Genomic DNA, 19977 nt, shown 5'->3' with positions numbered 1-19977 from the left:
TAGACAGCTCTCATTGGATCCAAATCACAATATGCCTCATAATGACATTTCATTTGCACCTATTAAGAATTCTCTGCCTGTGTCTGAGCTCCACCATCAGGAGGGTTGGAAAAGAGGAACTACAGTGATGATTCTAGTTGGAATATAAGATATAAGAAGATAGCAACAGAAATAATGGAAGAGGAGGATGCCAGGAGATGTGAAGTGTGTGTATGCAGTGACTCAAGGACATAGATTCGGTACATTGTCACAGGCAGCCTTGGTTCTGACTTCATGCTCTGTGACCCCACTGGCCACATATTTTCTTCCTGGTTGCAACAATGAATAGTAGGCTTTTCATTTGAAGCACACTGCAAGCCCTAATAGTTTCTAATCTAAGAGTCCTCTGTTAACTAATTTTACAACATTTGCTATAATTAAAAGAGATTTTATCACCCACTCTTTCAGTTATTGTATGAAGTCACTCCGAGGACTGAAAACTATGAGCTGCTATGATTGGAAACATCTTTTTTAAAATCAGGCAGAAAAGTAGTAATAAATCTGAAAAAGGAGACCAGCCTTACTTTTTTCTATATGTTCTTTCATCTTTTTTTTAAAGAAAATATGAAAAATATTACCAAAATGTTTTTTTCCCAGGTACTCTAACATTTTGGCACTGGTCAATGCTTTATGTTACTTTTTCTTCCAGGAGCCTTGGCTGCCAAAGGGTAACCCTGCACAAGAACATGTTTCTTACTTACATTCTGAATTCTATGATTATCATCATCCACCTGGTTGAAGTAGTACCCAATGGAGAGCTCGTGCGAAGGGACCCGGTAAGTACTGCATAGTTTTGTTTTTACTTTTATTTTAAAGGATATAGTACCTGTAAATAGTGAACACGGTGTTCATGTTGGACTTAAGCAGTTGTTTACATATGTAATCATATTTACTTCCACAGTTGAGTTTTGCATTTTGTGAGGCATGTCATTTCTATGTAGGTTCTGGAAGAAATTATTACAAGCTATAGTAAAGAACTGAAAATAATTGAATCGTAAGCAGATAAGAATCATACAACAAACCATAATTTTTTTTTTTTTTTTTTTTTTTTTTTTTAGACAGAGTCTCGCTCTGTCACCTAGGCTGGAGTGCAGTGGTGGGATCTTGGCTCACTGCAAACTCTGCCTCCTGGGTTCAAGCAATTCTTCTGCCTCAGCCTCCTGAGTGGCTGGGATTACAGGCATGCGACACCATGCCGGCTAATTTTTTTGTATTTTTAGTAGAGACGGGGTTTCACCATATTGGCCAGGCTGGTCTTGAACTCCTGACCTCGTGATCTTCCCACCTTGGCCTCCCAAAGTGCTGGGATTACAGGCATGAGCCACTGCACCCAGCCCAAACCATGTATTTCTAAGACTGACCAATAATTTATTAATATCTATGACAAATGTATTGAGCACGTCTTGTGAACATAGATGATACTAGGTACACTCAGGCAGTGCTTCCCAGTCATCCTAGTGTGCCACAAGTGGTTACAGGTTTGCCTAGATATTGATCCCCTCTTCATTCTCATGATAAGCTGGGCTTGGCCCAGTCATCTCCACTATGAGTAGCTATTCCCTTATGCTAATGAACCATACAAATATGATCACGTTTTGTGTCATTATGCTCTGAAAAAGGTTTATAATGACACAGGAAATCCAAAAGTTAGGGCAATAGGACATAACATCTCTGAAACTTATGCCCACATGCACAATTGCAACAAGCAAATATGGTGACTGTCCTCTTTCTATTTGAGTACTACAGAGAACAGGAGAGCTGAAATCATTTAGCTCCATTACTCAGAACCATTCTGGATTTCTTCTACCAGAATTGTCCTGAGAGTTGTTCAGAATAACCCGTATTTGTCATCAGTCTTCTCTCTTTATACCCAAGATAGTGTTTTTCACAGTGATTTCCAATCCTGGCTGCACTTCAGAATCAATGGGGGAGATTTCGTAAATATGAAATAGCTACTGTCCCCGTGATACTAGAGAGTCAGTAGGTATGAGGTGGAGCCGAGGAACATACCCTGGATATTTCTTCTGTGCTGCCAAGTTTGGAAATTATCAGCCAACTACTGAATGAAGCAAATAAACTGTCAGGGAAGGACAGAGGAGGAGCACCTTGAGGCTCTGCTTTTTCATTGATACCAGTCCCTGGTATTACAAACTAACAAAAACCAGAACTAAAAGGGATTTTGGAGGTTGTTTATCCCTGACTCCTCATTTTACAGATCAGAAACTTGATGACAAAAAGGCAAAGTGATTTTCCTCAAATCATATAACTGATTGGAGCGGGGAGCGGGCACTCAAATTAAGGTCTCCTTACTCTCGGTTTTTGTTCTTTCCTTTGCATTATCAGGTGTATCTCTGTAAATCAGTGAGGGCTTATTTATACCAAACTGCTTGATTAGGTTTCCAAATATACCAGATTAATTTTTAAAAAATCAAATCACTTTGGTGCTGTGATACCAAGTAACCATTTACTTTACAGAAATTTTTATTTATCAATCCAGTGTTTAAATAATTTACAATTACAGCTTCTATTATTTAATAGTTATTTTGCCCTCAGTAAATATTTTCATCCCAAAAAATCTCCAAGTGCTTCTCTGCTGTCTCCTTTGCAAACCTGCTTTCCTTAATTTTAACAACAAATATTTTCCTTACTTGCTAATGAACTGCACTTTAATTGAATGATTCAAAACAGTTTAATGATGTAACTATTTATTAGATTGAGTATGAAATTACCAATATTTGATAATTTTTGTTTTGCAAAATTGATGAATCCATATGTTTTATCCTAATGCAAATGTGGAGACAATATGCTGGAATCTAGTGACAGTGGGGACTATTACCACCCCAGGCCCGAATGGACAAATGGAGGGAAAGGTGTATGAACCCGAAGACAGAAAGGTGGTGTGGTAAAGGAGGCCCTACGGAAACTGAGGACTTCTGTCTTAGGACACAGCCAGCCTGTGGCAACTCCACAAGAGGAAGTGGAGAAATAAATATCCCTTGTTCACTCACTCTCATCTTCCAGTCTCTACTGAGGGTCCCCATAGCTGAGCTCATCCAGAAACCAGAGGGCAAGGCAGCCCTGCTGGAGATGTACAGATTTATTTCTGTGGGCCCAGGGTAGTGGGAGCAGGATAGAAAGTGCATCTGGAAGCACAGATAGAAGCTACCTAGCTCGCAGTGAAGGGTCAAGGGATATTTTCATTTTTGTTTCTCTGCTTAACTGTGTTATGCAAGCATCTGTAGATAGCCTCATCTTTCAAAACTGGCATTTGACAATTCTGCCAACCCAATAACTAAAATGTGTGAAATCTGCCCAGAGCATGCATCCTATGTAACAGTGGCATGGCATGGGAAAGCAGCTTAATTTAGCTTCTAATGGCTCCACAGTGTTAATAATTTTTGCAGTATGAATATATGCAGAGAGACATTATAATCTATCTTTTAAAACCATGGCATCTGTTATCAGAGACAAAGTCCCATCTTACCTGCAGAATAATGTGACCAAATGTGTTTATCTTGATGAATTTTCCTTTTTAATGTCAATTGATTTAATCTGTGCAATATCCCAGCAACGGGTGGAATTATCCCCATTTTTAAAGTTGAGGAAACTGAGGCTTGGTGAGAGCAAGTGTCCCTCGAACCATGAGTACTTAAGGATGGGATTCAAACCCAGACCTATCTCACACAGGAGCCAACCTCTCTCTTCTTTACCACTTGGTACTCTTCATTGTCTTTATTTATTGCCCTAGAAAGATATGTTCTTAATGAAATGGGCTCAGTCATTCCAAAATGATGGCTGCCCGTAACCAGACATGCCCGCTACAGTTAATTAGGGAAGCTGGCCCCCACTGAGATGAAAAAAGAAGTAGAAGCAATTAACTAAGAATCTCTCTGCAGAGAACAGTCACATCGTGGCTCTCCATTTCCCATTAAGAGTGGAAACTATAGGAAAGTTACTCTCTGTAGGGAGTAGGCCAAGAAATGAGGCTTCAGTTTTTGAATAATCAACCACATTGATCTGGGAGCATGCTCAGTCACATTGCAAAGTATCATAAATTCTTGAATAGACTCTTTCTCCTCTTCTTTTGGGAGTCTCAAACCCATGTCTCCCTGTCTCCCACCTATAAATGTAAAAGGGGCTTCTTATCCACTGCGAGATCTTGTTCAACCTATCTTCCTGTAATAGTCAAAATTCAGGATTTTTCTGAGTTTGCTACTAAATTATAGAAACCATGTAGCTTTATGCATCAAGTGAGAATAATAAAAACTGCTCTACTCACTTCCCAGTGGTTGTCCTGGAGCCTAAAGAAGCATAAAGCTTTTCAAAACCCCCGAGGGCCTAATATTGCAAGTGATTGCTCACAAGGTTGCTGTCAACTCTCGCCTTATGACTAACTCCCTAGGTCTCTGTCCTTGACTTTTCCAACAAATCTGTTACTCTATTAATTGCTCTTGGCAGTCTCATTCATTGTCATTGCTAGATGTTTCCACTTTCATAGGCCTTTTAGGGGTGGACCTGCCCAGGGGCTCTGCCAGCCACAGCACATAGGCTGTCCCCCAGCCACCACTAAGTCAAACCACATATGCCCTGCAGCTCCTCTGTTGTCTAGTAACCTTTAATAAACCCCATAAGCAGGTGTCTAGGGACCTGGCTCTGCCACTATGCACCTGATTTCCTAGGAGAATATGAGTGTGAGATTCAGAAAGCCAGAGAAATTAACAGGAAACTTTCCTCTGAGTATGGAGGAGTGAGATTGATTCACCCAAACACATTAGGCATTCTTAAAGTAAGTTTGAAAGAAAGGAAAGCAGCTTATCTTTATGGCATGAGTAGCACCTGGTTCTTCCAATCAGTGTATTTTTAACCTAACAGACTTGATGTTTTTAGCTATGCAAGAATGAACTTCCTAAGAAAAAATGATAAAACATTTTAAAAATCGAATTTTATCCAATCAGTCAAATACTCATTGACCACCAAAGATGTAATCCCTCGCAATGAGCCAAGTCTAACATGGAAATAGCTTTGTGAGTTTTGCAACCACACGTATGGGGTTTAGTCACATTTTTATCTATTTCAAACTGTATTTTTTCCACAGAAAACGAAGAGGCAAAAAATTTGGACATTTTTCTCTATATGCTTAAAAGAGTCCATTTCCCTCTGAAGTTAGACAAAATGAAAACAAGCCACCAATAACAAGCCATTTACAATTATCAATGGGACAATATCATATGTGAGAACACACTGTGCCTCTTGCATATTTTCAAATGTCTGTTTCTTCCGTAAGAGAAAATCTGGAAACATATATCCCTCCTCAAATACATGTAAATAGCATAGACTGAAACAAAATAACTACAATGACAAAACTTAATTCATGTCTGTAAATTGTGAAGCATACACTTCACCCAGAGGAAATAAACTAGGCTATTTGTTTTTAGTACTTTCTCAGTGTTAAAATAACACAGTCATTGTTTTCCAATGAGAGTGCTGTTAGATCTCTTATCTAACCCTCCCTATACAAGCAACATAGGGTTGCTGTCTCTAGGCATGGGAAAGTCAGTTTAAGAAAGGGAAGGAAATAATTCTCAAGGAGACATGTTTTATACATTATTCATCCTAAAAACTGGTTATGTGCCACCACCAAGAGAGACACACATGGTGAAATTTGTATTGTATTTCACCTTGAAAATGCACATTCTGCCATAAATGCATTCATAGAAGTCCAATTTCTTGAGTATCTTTTCCCATCCAAAAGATTATTAAAGTAGATTACAGTTGAAACTGTAAATTCAGGTATCATGAAAGCAGTTTTCCCCATTGTAATAGATTTCTTTATAAAGGGGATAAACAAGAACTAGAAAAGATTTTGCTGCTATTGTCAAGACCTATCTTTTCTGGGAATAGAATTCTTCACTTCTAAAGATACAGGCAAAAGAGTATCCAAAGGCTGAGAATCATGTCATGAACATTACTAAGTCACGTGCAGAATCATATATTTAAAATTACTTGAAATAAATTATTTTAAATACTGATTTTTTCTTGAAAAACTGACACTCCAGAATACACTAGATTAAGGTCCTCCCTAGCCAAGAAAAGTAGAGACAAGGAAAAGAAGAAGAAGAAGGGAGAAGGGAGAAGGGAGGAAGGAGGAAGGAAGAAAGAAAAGCAGCCAAAAAAAATTGGGGAAAGAGAAGTTATTGGACATTGTCAATCTACAAATATTTATTGAAATTGCAACTAACATGAGAATGACAACCACAGTCATAAATTTTAAAAAAGTGTATCTATCAGCATGTCATCTGTCAGTATTCAGGCATATGTTTTCTTCAAAAAAAAAAATGAAATTTTTAAAGACACTTCATTCTTAAGCAAACTAAAGACAGACAGAGGGGTGGGTTTTTTGTGTGTGTTTATTGTTGTTGTTGTTGTTGTTTGCTTGTTTTCATTTTGGACCAATTCAAGGTCACTGAATCAGCAATCATTTTCCTCACCAATGCCCATGGGAATATAGAGGAAGGCTGCCTCATCCCAAATATTGTCACACTATTTCTATGAGTTTTTTTTGTTGTTGTTGTTATTTTGTTGAGGGTAAGGAAAACACACACACACACACACACGCACACACACACAATGCCCTGTCCTCACTGTCAGTGGAGAATCCCTGTGGATCTGTGGTCCTTTTCCCATTTAATTGTTTCTTCCCTGGGTAGTTTTTGGAAAGTTATATTATCTCCTGAACGGCCAAGGGTGAGAATCTTATTCCTTCCACGTTCTTTTTTTTTAAAAAAGTTAAACTCAGAATAACTCATGGCATAAAGAAGGGCTGAATACATCCTCAGTTTATTGAGTGATGTGAAAATTGCCCATTGTTATTTGTGTCATTTGAGCATTTCATTTCCATAATATCTGAAATGTTATTTTATTTTTTTGTTCTATGTGCTCATTCGATGATCTTCATGTAGAAAGTCAGGAGGCAGAATTAAAAGCATTGTTCTTGCTGCATCTAAAGGAAGCTAGCAGGATATTTGTCATTTTTTTAGAAATAAATTTCTCTCTGATTTTTTTTATCTGGGTCTGAAAAGCACAATGCAGAGAGATTAGTTTTTACTGGAAACCTGAGCACTTTGCACCTCAGAAACTGAAACAATCTAGTCGTATTTTCTATAGCCTCTTATATAAGTAAAGTCAAATGAATTCCAAGTTCTGGAAAGCAACATGAATGTCTTCTAAACTTTATTTTTTCAGGACAATTGAGCCACCAGGCTATGTCAGAGCTTCTTCTTAGGTAGGCACAGGAAGATTAGCTTAGAATGGATGCTCAGAGCCAAGACACTAGAGAAGACAAAACCCAGGGTGGAAACTGGACTCCTGCCCAGTCCAAGGGAGGCTGGTGCAAGGGAGAATATATAAATATGAGAGAGGTAATCGTGATAGCAGAGTTTTTGAGATGAGTGGTCAATGGTAAATAAAACCAGATTGAAATGATCCATTTCAGTAGCTTATGGAAAAAAACTAGATTGGGGACGAAAGTGTATGATGCATTTGAAGGACAATGCAGAAAGAGTAATGCCAAGATGTGGTAATGGAATGAAGTATCCTACCCTAGCCATTTATGCTACTTCACTTTACTTTTAACCAAGGTCACATGGTGCAGAAAAGTATAGAGGATTTCTTTATTCCTTTTTAAAGTTATTATTTATAATTGGATGCTTTCTCATACAGATTTGAAGGAGAATCTCTTCCTAAAGTGGATATAAACATATACCCATTCTCCAGTTTCCTTCATTTGGCCGATCTTGGTAGTACTACTACACATGAAATCAGTGACTTACAAATGGTATCTTGTGACATGTTTTACATAGCAAGTCTTCATCTCAAAATTTGCAGTTAGCTTCCCCTGCTTTGAGAAGGCTGTCATGAATTTAGTGCAGAATTTGTTATATATCTGTTTTTATTGTCAAAGAGCTTCCAATTGAGATGCTAGAGGTTTTGCACGCTCTGTTAGGGTATGTTGGATCATTGCTGGAAAGTTGTGAAGTGACACTCGAATTTGATATTTGTTGTGCTTAGCTGGATTAGTCCAAATTACATTATTGTTCTTGCTGAACTGCAGGATCTAAATCCTCGCTCTTCTACTTAACAGATTAATCTTTAATATTGAGTAAGTTACTTAACCTCACCGTACCTTACTTTCCTAATGGAGATCATAATAGTACCTTTCTCTTAAAGCTGTCTATGAAAAATAAGCCAGTATTCCTAAAGTCCACAAAACATCGTCTGGCACACAACTCTCAAAATCAGCTATCATTATTTGTATTATCATTGTTAGCTTTATCATTAGGGCTTTATCACCTGTCAATTACTAACCGTCGCACCTTGTTCATTTCTGTGTGATACAGCACAGGAGGTGTGAAACTCAGAGCATTTGTAAAACACTGCTTGATTCTAAAAGGGACTAAGTATAAAAGTAGAATACACATATGTAGAGGCTTGTAAATCACAAATAACCTCAAGAGCTGTGGTCTGAACATATACAGCTAAATCAATGGTGGCTTGAGAATCCCCAGTGAAGGGTGATATAAGACTCTCACTATACCGTATAGAGAACAAACCCTGAGAGTAGTAAGTGGTTAACATTTATTCCCCTACCACATTTATTTGTTGTTGTTGTTGTTTTGTTTTTTAATCAGAATTGTGTATAGCCTACCCTTCTGTTTGCTCTGGCATTGTCTTCCTAACACTTCCAAAGTGCTTCCTTTGCCAATTTCAGGACCATCTCCCACTGTATTTATCTCAGATGAGACTTTGTTCTCCAGTGTTTGTTTTTAATTCTTTTCCTAAACACACCAAATGACAACTACGCAGTTCCACAAAGTCAAACTCATTTTCTCTGAGACTTTATCAGGAATCATCTCAAGATTGCACAACAGACTCACTTTTAATTGAAAATGTTACATCCTTAAATTCCTCTGAGGAAAGATTGCAGCACTTTCCTACATAGCTGCTTACTGCTAGACTTTCTGATGAGGTTTCTACTTCATTCAGCTGGCTTTAAAGACTGTACAAGTTGACAGTTTACCAGGTGAGATGAGGGTCTTTTTGTCCCTTAGTTTATCAACTGAACTGGCATTTTGACAAAGAGGTCTGTAATTCCTCCTTATGAGGTTTTAAAATATATGTGAATCAAAGTCAGGGTGTTTCTCATTGCACTGTGAGTTTACTGCAACAGGAGTTTACAACAGGAGTTGCAGTAAATTCACTGCAACAAGTACTGAGGAGGCCCTCTCTGAACCCTAAATTCTTCCAAGACATGGTCTGCATCAGCATCACCTGGGCTTCGGTTAGAGATGCACAATCTCATGTAGGCTTTTACATGGGCATCTTGCATGGAGTTGAGGTTTGGGGTACAGGTCCTGTCACCCGGGTAGTGAGCATAGTACCCAATAGTTGGTTTCTCAACCCACATCGTCCTCTCTCCCTCTTGCCTCTACTAGTCCCCAGTCTCTGTTGTTTCCATGTTTATGTTCTTGTGTGATCAATGTTTAACTCTCACTTATAAAAGACAACATGTGATACTTGGTTTCCTGTTCTTGCATTAATTAAGATAATGGCCTCCAGAAGCATTTATGTTGCTGCAGAGGACATTATCTCATTCTTTCTTATGTCTACATGGTATTCCATGGTGTATATATATCTTCTGTATCTATAATAAAAGGAGAACTTTAAAAAACTAAAAAATAAAATTAAAATATTATTACATTTAAATAAATAAATAAGAAATGCAGAATCTCAAGCCACACACCACACCTTATGAATCAGAATCTCAAATTCTTTCTCATGGACAAGGGCAGACTGGTGGAAAACGAAACTTATGTGATGACCCCATGAAGTGGGACCCTTTCCTTTTTTTTTTTTAGGTTTGTTTGCTCTGTAATTGCTCTTTTTCTGAGGAGACACAGTTTGGGATGGAAGGATGGAGAGAACGGACTCTGAGTATATTCAGACAAATATTTGATTCAGACAAAGCTTATTTTCTTTTAATTGAAATGATAAGGGGAGCAGAAAAGGACAAGCTTTTAAATGAGCCCCATGTAAAATGGTCATTGTAGAAAAAATATTCAATTGCATACATAAATAGTACTTCAATGGCAAGCATCCTTCTTAGTGTCACATGTAATTGAATTCGGCTGATAAATAAGCCTTGCATGTCTTCTTTATGAGAAAAAGTGCTTATGGGTTTTACATGTAATAAGTTCAAGGGCTTTGAAAAGTTCTGGATGATTTGCATGCAGTGTAAATAATTTAAAAATGTGAACTATTGTTACGAAGTGAAAGCAAGTATACTATCAAAATTTAACTACAATGTTTACAGGAAACTATATTTTTAAATATTTTATTTGAGCATTATCTCAAGACCAGAAAGGCATTAACATAAACTACAAATCATGAAGGCAGGAAGTGTCTCAGAAAAAAAAAGTGTTACAACTAAATAGATAAACTGGGGGAAAAAGATTACTCCTGAAATGTAGATGGACTGTTATTGAGCTACATATCCTGTAATATCTGAATAATATAAGACCTACTTTTTGAAGAAAATTGTTTTATTTAAAATTTCCCATATGATTACCCTACTACCATAATTTTCATGTGATGTTACAGAGTATATATTACAGTGGTTCATTACCTAAAATTGATTAAAAACAAAATGGTGATGGCTGAATAGCTCCTGTCTAGCAAAAACCTCTCACAGATAACAACTACAAACCCTGAACAAAATATAAAAAGAAATTATCTGAAGATCCTGGATAGAGACCAAGACAGGGAGATGCTAGAAAGTAGATGAGACTTTAAAATGGAAATAGTTGTGAGTAGAGTTCCCATGGTTTTATCCCTTTCCAGGACAGGTAAAACTCTGATAGAAAACTCTCAATTTTACTGACTTGAATAATAGAAGACAGAATTTAGGCCAACTACAGCTCCCCAAAAGTGAAGGAAATAAATCTCAAAAAGAAGAGAGTCAGAGAAGACGGTCCTCAGATTCTGTGTATACACTTATGTGTGGTCTTTTACTGACCCCATAACCATGTGAATGTGAAGGAGCCCATGAGCATGTCACACTTGTTCAATATGTATTTTTTAGTGTATGAATGAAAGGATGATCTAGTAGCCATATCCTTCATAGAACATTCCAACAAGCTAGAATACCCCATATCAAATTTATTTACTTTAAGAGGTCTGACAGAGAAAAACAGAACATCTCAAGGTAGGGCACCTTTACTAATCTTTAAAGGAGCTTTTTCCATTGTCCCATTGTTTGACATTTGAAAGTTTTTTAACACTTGAGTAATGAACCACAGTAAACTTTGTTTCAGATGAAAAGTGTTCTTTTATGTTGTAAAGCGAAAGGATAGATGGAAAAGGATAGCTTAAAGAATGCTACTAAACGGTGCAAATGGCCATTGAATATTCACATGCCCTTTGCACAGTCTTTGTGTATACCCAAAGGCACATATGCATGCCCAGTCTGAAGACCATAGTTCAAACGGATATAACTGTTCGACCACGACTGCAGGGGATAAATGACAGTGTATAGCAGACCTTAGGGACTGCTATCCTCTAAAGAACCCACACTGGAAACCTAGAAAAACTTGACAAAAATTTAAGATGCCCCCACAGGAATTCACCCAGCATTTTAAGTTTTCTATTGATGTCAGCAGCCTGACCCCTGCAGGTATGTACTGATCTTTGCAGACATTTGTAAGAATTAATGGGCTGTTAGGTTAAAAGTTCCCTGGAATTTATTTGTCAGATCATAGATAAGCAGCTCTTGTTTGGATACTTGATAAAATAATATTGAATTAGGAGTTAAAATATTTTCAATAGAACAACATTATAAACACTACCAAAAGCCATATTCATTTTGATTTAATAAGCAACTGCTGCTCACTCTCTATATAAATATTATTGGGTTTAAGTCCTGAGGGTGGAGATGGAAGAGGCAGCAGAGATAAAAATGGATCAGGTAGAAACATATTTAACAGCAATTACAAGTTCACTCAATATGTAATCTAGATATACATTAAATAAAACTTAATAAAAAAAATTAACCTGACCAATTTAACCAACATAGACCATAAATCTTTACTATTCAGTCTCTCTTAAAATGTCTATTTCTTCAGGTAAAATATTTAGAAATTGACTTATTGATTTGTCTTCAACTGCTCAGGTAAACATCACTTCACACTCTTCCTTCTGTGCTAAAGTGAACTGATGAGAAAACGTTTTTAGAAGCTTCAGGGAAATGTAAATAATTATCTTTAATCATTAGAGATCATGCTGAACATATAGCAAAGTTTATTTCTGTTTTGAAACAAAACTTGGCAGAAATAATATTGGCAGCTTTGATTCAGTGCAAAGTATTTTGGAGTTGGTACTCTTTAGACCATTTCAAAATAATTTTTAAATATTTTATTTATTAATATGTTTGTATAGTGGGGTATGTGGTTTTAGTTGTTTGCTGTAAGTTTCCAAACATATTTATTTGGCCCCCTAATAACTAAAGAAACGGGGAAGATACTCTTCAGGATCTTCATTTTGCCTCAGTTTTGTCCATGTGAATTTGAAAAGTAAATTAATAGTCAGTCACTTCTTTTACTATAAAGTAACCTATATTGCAGCCCCAAAAATAGAAAATAGAAAAGTTGGAAGAAGAGTAGAATGTGTGTGACTTTGGCAGAATCTGCTAATCTGTTCCTTGTAAATTTTCACACAAACTGGGTAGATTATTTAATATTAATAACACAAGCCCTACTAGTTTGATCCATTTTTTCTCCTCTGACTTAACTGAGAAGAGAATTTTTAACTGTCTTAAAGTAGGCTACAAAAATTACCTTTTCTAGAAATCATTGTACATTGTGGCACTTATTTGTTTATGTATGTGTCTCCGCACCTGAAGGTAACTTCCTTGATTGCAAGCATTGAACTTTATTTTTGCAGCCCTAGCCCAGGATTGGACACAAAAATGCAAGCACAGTTACTGCATCAAACTTAGCCACCATTTTGAAAAACCAAAAGATCTTATCTAAAGTGTGCATTTTAATCAAATCCTGGCAGAATACAGGAAACATATGGCTATTCTTTTAAATTATCCTTTGCCAAATGTGTTTTACAGCAAAACAAAACTAAAACATCTCACAAAATTTTCCTTAATGTGTTATTATACCTAACCATATGAAATCAACACAGAAGTTGAATCTAATACCCCAATTTTACCAATGAGAGGGAGAAATTGCAGCTCTGTGTGTGTGTGTGTGTGTGTGTGTGTGTGTGTGTGTGTGTGTGAAAGCTAAGAGTTTTTGTGCACACGAAATGTATCATGAGAATTAAGTATACCCTGATAATGAAATATGCACAAGCTTGGCCGTTGCCAAAGTTTTCAGAGTGCTTACTTTTGGCAACACTTCCCTGGATCTTCTCTTTGTGAACCTGTCAAGATGGTAAATTTCTTAGGAATAGGGACTCTGACAACTTTGGATCTTCTAGCCTACTGCCTGCAATACAATACAAGCTCAATAAATATTTGATAAATCACATTCCAAATCTGCATTCTTTATGATCCCCCAACCCCTCAGTTTTCCTACTGTATGATTTCAGAGAGTGATAGGATAAAATATGTGTGTAATCCCTTCCTAAGGTGTTGGCATTTTAGTAAGGAAAACAGCTTTAAGCTAAAGAAATGAAACCATATGGCATTTCAGGCATTCTGAAGATGATGGAAGACATTCTGAAAGGCAAGATAGTATTCCTTAGCTCCCTGTTATACCTGGTAATAGGTCTGTGGTGCAAATGGTGCCAAGAATAGTTCATGGTGGATTTTCAATTGCTTAAAAGTAGGACATAGGCCATGATTATTGCTTTTCGTTGTTTTCACAGATCAGCTCTGGTCTCCTTTCTATTTCTCATACTGAAGGTCTTCCTCTACCCCCACCACAACAGAAAAACACCTCAAAACTTTGATTATCTATTATAAAGTTGCTCTTTTCTTAAAAAACAAAAATTCCAAAGCAGTTTACATTTGGAAGCACTCTTTGCTCCCTTATCAATGGTTCTTGAACATATTGCCACACAAGATTTCCTATGTTATGTAGATCAGAGGAATTTTCTTAAGTGCCCTTGAAAAATATAATAGGAAATAAATTCACTGCTGAGCATCTATCTTGTATAAAGTTTTAAGGTTGACTTGATTTATTAGATTAAGGAAAAACTGTTCTGTAATTCTGATTCCATTTTAATCAAATTATTATAAGCGCCCTTTGGGGCATTTTGTGGAAAAGATAGATTAAATAGTGTACCCAGTCAAAAAACTGAAGGATCCCTTCCACCTGAAAGTTACATACTGCTCAACAAACTGTATATTTTTATTAAAACATGAACTAGTAGTAAGGGCACTGAATAGTGTTACGACTCACTGAAGCCAAAGTGGATAGTATGGCTTTTACTTACATATCATTCACAGTGGCAATTATCTCTTTTTATGTTAATGAAGAAAATAAAATAGAGCATAACTCTCAAATTTTATCTACTTTTGGCTTCAAGTGTTTCTTGTTTAACTTGGGAGTGATGCATTTATATTATTTGAATATAGATTTTTGTCTTGCAATTTGGGAGATCATACTACTTTAAACAAAATTACACTGGTGTGACTTACCTTTAGAAAGCTAGTGAAAAGTTACTTAGCTTATTTGATCTGAGAGTGACTTCCTTAATACCCCATGCTGCTAATTAGGAAACCATCTCAGAATGGCGGTAGGGACTAACCCTAATCAAGAGACCCCATCATTTTGTTTAATGCCTGGTTTACTCCACCCTTGATGGAAAGGTTATAGTTAAGTCAGGGGCTATATGACAATATCTTATTCATGCTGATACTCCCAGAGCTGGCTTAGTTCCTGGCTCATAGCAGGTGTTCCATAAATGTTTGTTCAATGCAACTGAATTACCTTGAATATCTTGGGCACAGGATTCTTAACCAGGGGCCTAAATTAGAAATTCTGGAAAATAGTTTGAAAACAAAAACAGAGATGAGGTATGGTTAGGTGTATTTGTTAAAAAATTCTCAAGTGACACTGATAAACCACCTTAGTTATGAAACATTGATCTAAGTGCTAAACTATGTTTTGTGAAAAATTCTAATAGCTTGATCACCTGGGTATTTCTAATTGTTTTCATGAGGTGTTTATTTCTAAAATGAATAGACTGGTGATTTTCAAAAATTTGTGTGAGCTTTTGAGGCCTTTAGCCTCCAAACAATATCTTACGTCAAACCCAAATATGGTCAATTCTCATTTTTATTCATGAATTTCACCTTTGAAAATTTGTTTTTTCCTATAAATTATTTGTAACCCCCAAATCAATACTAGCAAATTCACTATCATTCACAGACACCCACAGAGTGTCCAGAAATTGGAGCCACCTGATGTGCAGCTCCCAGCTGAGGTTAAACAAGGCAATGCTCTGTGCCTTCTTGTTTCATTTCTCATACTACAAACAAATGTCCTTTTTGTGATCTATTTATTGCCAAGATTTTTACATTTTTATGAATTTTGTTGGTGATTTTACTGTTTTAAATAGCCCCCCAAGCGTAATATTGAAGTGCTGTATGGTGTTCCTAAGTACAAGAAAGCGGTGATGTGACTTACAGAGAATATGTGTGTGTCAGTGAAGTTTTCTTCAGGTAGAAGTTATAGTGCTATTGACAGAGTTCAGTGTGAATGAAGCAACAACATACGTTAAATAAGGTGTCTTTAAACAAAACACATAAAACAAAGTTAGCTATCGTTTGCTGGGTGAAAATTTTGTGACCAGAGGCTTATAGGAACCTAACCATGTGTTTCCCCTAGGAGCAATGGCTCAGTATTTGCTATTTCAGTTTTTGAAGCAACTTTATAGACCATAACTACTGAAAATAACAATAATTAACTGTATATAAAATTTGAAGCCAAAATTGCTCTGGGTGACAAAGGCATAAGACCATCATCTTTGTTCTCTTCCCATCTTCTTCTCCCCACGTGACAGCCTCCAAACCGTATGCTTAATTTCTGGATCCAGAAGGAATAGGACTTTTAAATAAGAATAGTCTTCCAAATGAATCCAGAGTAACAACTGAATTTCATATTTTACTTATATATTTGGGTGTTAGGTAAATATAGCAAGTACTTGCTTAGAAAATACAAAACTAACATTATATTAAATCAAATAATCCCAGTTAGGAAGGTAATCAGGTGGGGGGAAGGGAAGCCAGTGCTTTTCTGAGCCAAATAGAAATTACTTTTAGATTACCTGGTGTTTTTAATTATCTGCACCACTGTACCACTTTGGTCAGAATCAGAGGTTGATTCTACCTCTGACAATGCCATATCTGCCTTCTCCTGGGCCCAGGGGGCTTTTCCTTATGTTCAATAAACCCTGATAGAAAAGGAAACACAATATAATGTCTGTTGGCTCAGCACAACAGGTTCTGAGTAAATGAATTACTACTCTTACGCATTAAATAAAATGCATGGTTTGGAAAAGGTTGCTACAGTACTGAAAGTCACTTCATGGCTATCTTGCTTTTTAAGGAAAAGGCCTAAAATGCAGTCAAATTCAAAATAAGAAGCAACATAATGTAAAACAGAGTATTTGGTAAAATAATAGTAAAGCAAATAACTACTCCCTAATACCTAAGATTTTGAATGCTAAATTCTGTTGTCATTATTGTTGTTGTTATAGTTGTTAAGAGATCAGCACAGCTAAGTACCCTCAGTCCGGCATCCTCAGCTAGGGGCATTTTGCTCCCCAGGGGAGATTGGGCAACATCTGGAGACACTTTTGATTGTCAAGGGTGTGTGGGAGATGCTACTAATATCTAATGGATAGAAATTAGTTATACTGCTAAACTCCCAACAATATACAAGGCAGCCCCCATAACAACAACAAAAAACTACTCCAAAATGCTAATGTACCAAGATGAAAAATCCTATTCCAGGAGTGACTAGTGAATAAAAGTATTCCATTATGCAGTATAAGCAATGGTTATTTCTATACAGACAATATTGATCTGACTCTTCCAAGGGTATAGCTCCTATATCTGCACTGAGTTCTCAGCAAGGATGTCATCCTAATCTCTGTGCCCAGAGAGGGCTTGATCCCAATATGTAAACCAAGGCTCCCATATGAAAACAAAAGCATAAACAGCAGCTCAGCATATCTCCTGGGTTTAGACGTGAAATTTATCACCTGACTCTCTCCTCTTTACTGCTAAAGGGACATCATCAACAAATCAGTGAATTTCAGGAGGAGCACTAAAAATATCTGGGTTATTTGCTTCATTGACCATAGAAAAGGGGCCATAAAAGTCATGCATCAAATCCCTAGACAGTGCCTAAGATTATGAGTCTGACTAATTGAAGGAAAATGATCCCATCTGTGTAAGTCCCCAGAATGTAACAAGGAAGAACATTTTGTGGACTAGTTTTCCACTGGCTTATTTGGCTATTTACATGTAATACCAGTGATCTGTGCATTCACTCTGATTTGTGGGTATAGCGGGTGGCACATGTTTACAGATGCTTGGGAAACTGCCTTGCAAGCTGAATGTAGATACTTTGGCTTCTTTTCACATTTACTCTGTGTTCACTGCCAGATCTTTACCTGTGTCTTCCTCTGAGTATCTTCCTTTCTTTCTGACAGGTGAGCTGCAAGATTTTGCATTTTTTCCACCAGTACATGATGGCCTGCAACTATTTCTGGATGCTCTGTGAAGGGATCTATCTTCATACACTCATCGTCATGGCCGTGTTTACTGAGAAGCAACGCTTGCGGTGGTATTATCTCTTGGGCTGGGGTATGTATTTTCTGCAGCTAAGTTTTGAGCCACTTTCACCTCTGTCTGTATGCTTTCAGTCTTCTTCTAGTCTTGGTCTCAGAGAATAGAGTAAAGTCCCAGGTCCTTCAAGGAATGATGGAACACAGGTACTGGCAGGAGTTCAGTCTCCAAAAGACTTGTAGAAGCCCTTTAACAATCTCAATCCAACTGTGCTGACTGGAGGGTCTGCACAGAGAAGGAACGTATGACTATAAGGGTGACTTCCAAAGGGTGGCTTCAGGGAACAAACCTAGCTAATAATGGACACAAAACATTCCCTTATTGAGAGAAGATCTGATTAGGCCTCCTTCTGCTTTATTCATCACATTTGTAGAGCAAAGGAGAATTTCACCTTTTGAATTATGTACCTCCCCTATCCTGGCTTCATTTTCCTTCCTCAAAAACATTTCTTCCTGTCAATCCATCAGCAGGATTCCTCCAGTGAAAGCTCAGGAAGCGGAGTCCAGCTGAGAGGCAGATACAACCACATGGGCTTCCAAGTAGAGCCGGTGTGACATCACAGCACATGGCAATGGCTTGAGAAAGCTTAGGGCTGGATTGTTTAAGCTGTGGCTGCTTCTGTACAAACTAAGGGAGGGTGCTGAAGTCCTTCAGGGATGCTCTAGAATTGCTCCCTTTCCCCCAGGGCTGCTGAAAGTCCAGCTCCCCCTGGTGGAAGGGAACTGAACAGAAGGTGAGGCAATGAAAGAAAATTAAATGCTGCGATAAAAACACCTACTGCCTTATCAAAAAAAAAGTTTCAGCCTTACTTTGAAACTTCTATACCAGAGGAGGAACTCGCGGGCCATCCCTCACTGACTATAGAGCCAAAGGCTTCTCTCACCACATCCATACCGCATGATGGGTGACTGACTCTGAGAGCAGAGGCTGTGGATGGCCTTCAACTAAGCTTGCCCTTTAATGCAGCAGGCTGGGGAGTCCCTCCAAATACTGGTAAGAGAGGAGAGATGAAGTGAGGAGGGAGGATAATCCAAGGGATTTTTTAAAACATCACCCTTTGTATTTAAAGCCCTGCCCAACAGGCATTGTCACCAACTTTATAGAAATGTGCTTGGGAAGTCATATAAGCAGCCTGGAGTCTTTCCTGCAGTCTGCAAACTGCAGAAAGGGGCTGGTGTTATGCCATACTGGTTTCCATAACACCCTTACATGACAGGAGTACATGGTTTTAACCAAATGCATTCCCCAAGCCCAATGGGATAATCCGATAATGGTGGGTCAGTGGGGCAGGTAGGTGGGATGCCTCAAAATTGAATTGATGATGCCACAATTATCTGGTTGCAAGCAACAGAGTAAAATGTTCTAACTTAAGCAAATGCAGAGAAGTTGTCAGAATCTAGTGTATCTCATGGAATCCAAGGGCAGAAATACAGCCAGGCAACTAAAAGGGCTGTAGCCTGGGACCGGATAAACCAGGAGCTCTCTCCCTCTGCCTTTTGTCTTTGTTTTTCCTCTGCGTATCTGTTTTTACCCTTCTCTTTCTTTACAGACCATAGACCACAGGGTCTCTGTTCCATCCAGTTCATAGTAAATATATCCTGCCCCATAGTTTCCTGAGTACACATGTTTCTGTTCTAGGCACTCACAGAAACTAAATGCTTATCTTTAAGTTCCAGTTCTGAATAGCAGGACAAGAGAATCTGATTGATCCAACTGTAGGCAGATAGCCTACCCTGGTTCAATAAACTGTGGCCAAGAAAATTGAGGGGGATGTTGTCACATAGTGTGAACATGTCTAGGGATGGTGAACCCTCCAGCAAAGGACTGAGAAAGGGGTCTTTGTGAACTGTACAGGCTGTACAGATCACCTCATCTGCATGGCTGCTCCCTTACATGGAGCAGCTGTTAAGGAAGCAGCTGCACCCTGTTTCCTTAACCATCCAGTGAGGTTAGAAATCAGGCTATCACTATCCTGCTGGTTCCACATCAGGTAACAGTTCTCCTGCTCTTTCCTGTCCTAAAACAGGACAAAATTTTCTCAAAATGGCCTTTTACTATTTTTCTTCTCTTTTAGC

General features: G+C 37.8%; 1 protein-coding gene across 1 annotated transcript in view; it reads left to right on the top strand.

Annotated features, from left to right (window-relative positions):
- Positions 1–19977, top strand: part of CALCR (calcitonin receptor) — a 148586-nt gene that overhangs the window by 111547 nt on the left and 17062 nt on the right. The window contains exons 8-9 of the mRNA XM_050785366.1: positions 689–815; positions 17767–17920. Of these exons, the coding sequence (XP_050641323.1) occupies positions 689–815; positions 17767–17920 (281 nt within the window). The remainder of the gene's footprint in view (positions 1–688; positions 816–17766; positions 17921–19977) is intronic.

This window comes from Macaca thibetana, chromosome 3 (assembly GCF_024542745.1).
Source record: "Macaca thibetana thibetana isolate TM-01 chromosome 3, ASM2454274v1, whole genome shotgun sequence".
NCBI lineage: Eukaryota > Metazoa > Chordata > Mammalia > Primates > Cercopithecidae > Macaca > Macaca thibetana.
Note: the sequence above shows the minus strand (reverse complement) of the source record. Positions and strands in the feature narration are given on the sequence as shown.